Source organism: Synchiropus splendidus, chromosome 19 (assembly GCF_027744825.2).
Source record: "Synchiropus splendidus isolate RoL2022-P1 chromosome 19, RoL_Sspl_1.0, whole genome shotgun sequence".
NCBI classification, from domain to species: domain Eukaryota; kingdom Metazoa; phylum Chordata; class Actinopteri; order Syngnathiformes; family Callionymidae; genus Synchiropus; species Synchiropus splendidus.
In genome coordinates, this window is record NC_071352.1 from 13,982,049 (window position 1) to 13,989,112 (window position 7,064).

The 7,064-nt window shown below is 49.5% G+C and overlaps 1 protein-coding gene across 17 annotated transcripts in view; it reads right to left on the reverse strand.

The window, feature by feature from the left end:
- Positions 1 to 7,064, reverse strand: part of nfixb (nuclear factor I/Xb) — a 124,477-nt gene that overhangs the window by 24,196 nt on the left and 93,217 nt on the right. For all 17 annotated transcript variants that reach the window (XM_053850793.1, XM_053850795.1, XM_053850798.1 and 14 more), the window contains one exon: positions 2,290 to 2,355. In XM_053850793.1, the coding sequence (XP_053706768.1) occupies positions 2,290 to 2,355 (66 nt within the window). The remainder of the gene's footprint in view (positions 1 to 2,289; positions 2,356 to 7,064) is intronic.

The window sequence follows — 7,064 nt, forward strand, 5'->3', positions numbered from 1 at the left end:
CCCGCAGAACAGGGCATCACATTCTGCACCAGACCACACTCAAGATCCGATGCTAACATGCTAAGTGTAGCTGCTATCTTGGCTCAAATGCTTCTGCAGCTTTCACACCTTCTGAACAGCATCAGGTAAACAGCTGAAACAGCAATAAAAAAGAAGCAGATAGTTGTTCCACCTGGACACGAGCCACTAAGGTTCTATCACGCTCCTGCGCTTACATCGTCTTCCTCAGCATTCTTAGCTTGTAATAGCTTCAACATACTTCACGAGTTTGTAATCTGACTTTACAAGGCAATAAAAGCATCTGTGATCATGACCTTGTTGCCAGGTCAGCGTGCTGACACAGCAGAACCCGATCGCTTCGCTAGCAACTTTAGCCTGCCTCGCAGCCGCCGTGGCGAATATTGGGGGAGCTCCGTAATAAAAACGGCTTCTTCGGCGCGTCACGATGAATCACTTCATGTGACCAAAGGATGTTCCCGGCACGTCGTGGATGTCAATTCAACCACTGTTCTTTACGAGCGCTCTGCTAAATTGTATTAAATCCGCACAGCTGTGGAAGCTAATGAGACGCTCGGCGCCGCGGGAGTCAAGTGGATAGAAAACAGGGAAGATCGGATTCATTTGAGCGTACAATGGAAACTAGGTCTGATGTAACCTCTCGAGACTGAAGAGCAGTTGTGTTGTAAAAGCAGAAACAAACAAGGTTCAGCCAGCGACTGAACAGTGCACTTGAGTTTGGAGCACATGGCTCTCTGAGCGGATCCTCTGTGGGCAGACAGCAGAGAACATTTCAGCCCCTTTTCTCCGAATCATATTCATGCCTGAGTGTTTTATGAAGGAGGAATGCGGCTCTGGTTTTGCACATATAACGGAGCAAAACACACCGTAAACATTGAATGACAGACAGGAGAAGCAAGTGGACTGAGGATGGGAAGCTTCGGAGATGTGGTGTCACGTCGTGAGAGTGGCAGCCATGACAACCTCCGTCTGTGGGACTCAAATGAGGGTGTGAACCATGTTGCCTCCATTTCAGGTCCAACCAAGTCAGTAAACAGTTCTTCATCTGATGGGTTTCCTGCAGGTTTCTTCCCACCGTCCAGTAACAAACAGGTGAGCTGAGGACTCAAAGCAGTCCATCGGCACAGGAGTACGCGGAATAACGCTTCTCAGTAATGCTCACAAATAGTCAGGTAGGGATGGTGCTGCAGTAGCATCTAGCATCAAGTCATCCGACTACTGACTACTCCCTTGAAAGCAACTTAGCTGCTCTACTGAGGACTTGAATTTCAAAGTAACTAAGTTACTTTTCAAGTCACATTTAGCAGCTGCCGACCACAGCCCTCATGGCCTGAACTAAATTTCTATGTTATCGTTGAGGCTGTGTTTTTGAGGCTCGGTAAGTGAAGAGAAACATGAACCGTCGAGGGTCCAGTCCTTTGACTTTAACCTTCACAGCTGCTTGAGGTCATTTCTTTCAGCACAATCTCAGCTGTGTGAATGTGGGGTCAGCGTTTTTATTTTGGCATACTGTATCAACCAAAAATCACACACAAAAATAGCACATTTGAGCGCAAATATCTGCACGAAATGTGCCAAGGCTTTTCTTTTTTGAAGAAGAATGATTTCAAAACTTAACGCAGACACATAACAACCAGACAGTAGTACAAAGCCTCTGTGTGTCATGTCTCCTGTTGGCCACCTGGAGGCAGCAGCTGCAGTCACTCCGGCGTCTCTGCAGTTATTTTTGGATTATTGTATGTCGAGAGACAGCAGAACAGAACATTTGGGTAGGGGGTGACGTGGTGGTGTCGTGGAGGTCGGTCGCTATCCTCACGCCGAGCGGGCGGTGAGCTAAATCTGCGTCTCCTCACGGCTCCAGGACATTCCAAACCTTTCCCTCGCTGGAAGATACTGGCCCATTCTAATCTTCGGCTCTGGAAATACCCCTGCTCTTCAGTGTGGCCGTTTTTATTTCATCACTCTCTCCATCCATCACTTATTTCCTCACTCTTCTCCTGCTGGCGTTCTCCTTCCTTCCCTCCTTTTTGGGTCTAACCGCAGCGAGGACAGCGCATGAGGTCAGCGCTCGGCTCAGCAGCGGCCATGTGGTTCCCATCTTCCAATAACGTCAGTGTGATTTATGAGTGGGCCGCCACGATCCCAGCGCAGCCCCCACGCTACAGCACCATCAGCTCGCCTTACCATAATAAACCCGAGCCCCAGTCAGGCGGGACAGAGACGGCGAGTACGCTAGCAGGAACATTAGCGGCGCTCGGGTCGCCGGCTTACCGTTGGGTGGGGGCTTGACGTCCGTGTCTCCTTGCTGGTTTGAGTTGTCTGATTGTCCTGATTGTTCTGAAACACAGAGCAGAGGGGGAGAGTCACGTACGGTCAGGAAGACAGATGTCTGGCCGCGACCCAAGGTGATGCGCTCAGATGCAGGACTGCCTTCGCAGATGAGCGTGTATTTCCACTCACAGCAGTTGAAACTCATAAAAAGGCAAATCAAAAATGGGATGTTGTGATGTTCATCTGGGGCTCGGTCACGCCGCGCAAAGCCCACCCATATTTCATCCGATTTTATACGTTGGCATGTGCTCCGCATCCTGTCTCTCACTTTCAACCCGAGTACTGAAGGCAAATGGACCTGGTGTTAGGAAGCGGTGGAAGCAAAAGTCGAGTTTATTTATTTATTTTTCAAGTGGCAACAATTACATTCTCTTCTCAGCAAGGAGGGTGGTGCATCTGGGGCCCCCCACTCCTCTACCTGGGCCTGCCTGTTCTCTTAGGGATTCCAGCTGTGTTGAGGCGCAACAGCAGAGTTCAACACTGCGGTTCCTTTGGTGCTTTATACCTCCATATGAAGTGACACCTTCACCTTCAAGGCTCAAAGCCATGTTTGGAAAACAGCAAGAGCACAATGATCTAGTGGTACTGTTGTGAGGCAGCAACACTGTTGGAGACTTGGGTTTTCCAACCAGCAAGTCGCTGCTAATATGGTTAGCACTCTGCTATATTTTCACTCCTACATCGCTCCTCCAAGGACAGAGACAGGGTTGGTTAGTGAAAACTGCATATGAGCTCAGGTCATGGTAGGACATGGATGTCATCCAGTCACACCATCAAGTGGCCTCGGACAAGCAGCCCGAGCTGAAGCCTCGTGCTCCTCCCTCCGTTAGCATCTCCTCATGTTTACATGAAACATCTACTGAGGCCCAGAGGTGCCTGTGCTGTGTTTTCCATCATAACCATGCTCTATATACCCCTCAGGATAGATGCCCCACAGGGCTGAGAGGTCAGAGGTCGCCCCTACTCGCCAGGCGTACAAGCATGTGAATATCAGGTAGCTAACGCCACAGTTGAGGCGTCCGTAACTTTGCCAAAACAGAGAGAGACAAATATAATCACCTCGTCCCTCGAGGTCACGGGAGGTTTTTTTCTCTCTCCTCACAACATTTTTGTCTTCCTCCCTCTCACACACTCGCTGCTTCTCTTTCCCTCTCGTGCTGTTTCTCTGTGGATTCCTGGCAGCCATCTTAGTGCTTGGCAGCCATCTTAGCTTTGGCGGTACCCGTGCATTCCTGCTAGCTGACGGCGTATCCACAGCCGCGCGCGCACGAGCACTTGCAAAACACACTTTCTTTTCTGACTCTTTAAGATAACATGCAGCGTGAGGACGATGTCCGGCGGGGTCTAGCTTCCTGTCGCCGGGCGGGGGGCGACAACGTGGCCACAAAAGACAAAAGAAGGGATGGATGAAAGAGAAATTGGGGAGCGTTCGCCTCCATCATCTGATCACTGATCTCAGAGCCGGGCCAAAAGAACGGCTCGTACCTGTCGGCTGCGGAGACACATCGCCCGGACACAATGTGACAGATTCCAAGCCAAAATTCTGGGCTCAGTTGTCATGACAACATGGATGGGAAGCCACATTTAAGGTCCCTAATGATGAGTGAGCTGCCGTCTCGACTAACAAGTAGCTGATGAAAGACAATGTCCCGAAGTAGCTGTTTGGCGTTTCCTGATGTGCTGTGGTTCGACAGAACTGTCAATAAAAACAAGTTTTTTTAACCACTGATCTGTTGCCTGGTCGCGGAGTCACTGGAGAAACACCTTCTCAGACAAGAGAGTTGACTTCAGCTCCACACTCACTCGTGGTGTTGGTTCTCTTTCATAGCTCTACTCTGAGTCTCTGACGGATGATGTCCGCCGCTCCACATTACCGTGGTTCCCTGCAGGTCTATATGACAGCACGTATCTGATAAAGGTGACTTAGGGAACCACAAGGTGAATTTGAAGAGGATAAATTTGCCGTCTTGCCGTCACGGCTTGAGCAGAGGACTGGGTTTCTGCTACATGTTGACGTGGTGCGCCGCCACGCCACCGCTGAAAGCCGCCACACCTTCAGAAAAGCGATACCAGCTCAGTGTAATTCTTCTTAGTCACTGTAAGATCTCATCTGCGAAGCAACATCGGAGCATTAAACGTGTTTATTTACATGAGGAAGTGGCGGTGAATAAAACATAGCGCCGGCTCATTTACAGAAAGAGGCGAAAGTGTCAGCTGAGTGACTGCAGGTGTTTCTCCTCGCCGGAACGATTACGCCCCCCTCGAAGAATAACAAGTGCTTTGTGCCATTTACCCTCTAATTGTTTTGTCCCCTGATCCTCTTTTTTTCCCAGCACATCCCCATCTTCTTTCCCTTTTATTCCATCGCTACAACACCTGGACTTGGTTTTGTTCTTCTCGTGGCCCATTAGCCGCCACGAGCTGAATTTAGCATCAAGCTTGAGTCTTTATCTTCACGCTAACGCGTGACTAGCTTCTCTGCACTCGCTCAGTAGATGGATTTTACAGTCAGATGGTCAGTTCTTTGAAATATAACTAAAATACAACAGGAGAATGCCAGTTAAAAACCATAACCATGTTAGTGCTGCAGCGGTGACATGAGCTTGTCAAAACTGTTTGCTAGCTGCTAGCTCACTTGAGCGCCATTGGAATCAGGAAAACTACAGGTGTCCCGATACCTCTTCTTTGCCCACCAAGTACGAGGACTGACATCTGAGCATTTGCGGATACCGAGTACTTTTAATCACTTCTCACTGTAGTAGAGAATTTTTACCAGTACAGCGAAATGGGGCAGTTTTAGTGCGAGTACCGATGCCAACATGGGTTTCAGGACATCCCTAAGGAAAACAAGCCTTGTTTTCCTGTCTGTTGCAGTGCATTCTGGGGCTTGTAGTTGAGCTTGATTAGCTAGTAGTAAGAGATAAAAACAACGGCCTCGAATTACGGTACAAAGGATCTGTTATAGCCTGCGACCTTGAGTTTGACACAGCTGTTTGTAAAAAATAGAAACCTGCGACTTCCTCCTCTTCATGGACATGGTTTCGTAAAATGTTGTTGCTACAGTTAGCTTCAACGCTTTCGCCGTACAGCCCTGGTGACCCCAGTCCGACAAAAGAACGGCGTGGAAAGTGACTTCAGACTCTGCGAGTGTGAGTGAGACACGCGTGACTAACCTGCTGCTGTGTATAGGCAGTTTTTATCGGGCGTAATATCATAGAACGGAGCGCGCAGGGAGGGTTGTGTGAGGCTTGGCAGCGACTGCTGTGTGCAAGTATGTGGCTGGTCTGGAGGTAACGTGAGCGGGGGGCATCAAAAGTCCGCTCTTGTTGTGAACAATAGCAGGGTTGTGTATTACCACGCTCCCGCTGATGCACCACGGACCACCAGCGGGGGGTGTGGGGGGAATCACTGGCAGGCGGTCCCCACAGGACCAGACACACACACACCTATAACACGCGTCATAAACACATTAACATGCGGCTTCAAATGATGAACACACACACACACTTAAACACAGATGAATCAGCCTTATCTCACACACACAGTCGCCCCGAGGCCCCTGCGCTCGCCCTGTAGGGGAGTGGAAACACACCGAGGCCATCAAACACACCCTGCTATCACAGGGATCACACACGTCTCACAGCGCGTGAACGCGGCCTCTACATGTGTCACGCTGCAGCTGCAGACTCACACTCGGCATCGCGCTTGCTCAGGTGTGCAGGACCACGCAACACAATTGGACTCACAAACTGAGTCAATTCCCAGCCACTATCCAAGAGTCCTTCCAACCAAGTCGAGCATCAATTCACTTGTTCCCGAGTGCTCAGGAGGAGCGGCACCGGAGTGTGTGGGTTTGAATCCCACAGACCTAACCAGGTCCTCCAGTCTTGCTGTGCATCCTGCCTTTGGTGGAGAGTCACACAGACTCGTCCCCTTTCTGTCGGACTACGACTCTTCCAAGCGCCGCCATTACAGCCTGGAGGACTCGCCCAGACGTGTAGGATTCAGGTGGGACTCAGACTTCATGGCTTCACTTTCACTCCTGCAGTACGTTCCTGTCTCTATAGAGTTTGTTCTCAAGCCTGCGAGTGCATTTAAGAGATGAGCTCATCCAGGCGGCACGGCACATAATGTAAGATCCGGTGGTTTCCGTGGTCCATGCTCTTTATTGAGTCGTAATTCTAAACTGCTGTAGAGTGACATCAACCGCGGCTGGCGAGCGGCGTAATCATATGCGAGAACACGACCCAGTACACGATATAAATACATGCTAGTTCACAGATTTGGCCGGCGGCCCGCGCCGTGACCCCTTAATCTCTCAGTCTCCGCCCCCTGTGTAGCCATGGCCGGCTTCACAGTCAAATGACAGGGGCCTCTTCCTCCCGCCGACACCGCCGTCTCTTCATCTCGTCTTTCACACTGTGCTCATCCGTCGCTCCAGAAGAAGAAGGACAGGCCTCACTGTGGCTACAAGCTTCGCTTTTCATGCTCAGTCATGGCTGCAGTTCCTGACTCGCAAGGATTATCATCATAAATCACCCTTAAATTTCCCTTGAAAATTCTATCATAATAATATTTACCATTAAAATCACATTATTGTTGTTATTTCTCACATTATCATTTTACATCTCATCTCTTCATTACGTAAATAAAATTCTTCAGTCCATATTTTATCTTTTAATTTTAAATTCCAAAGCTTTCTCATCTTATTTTAC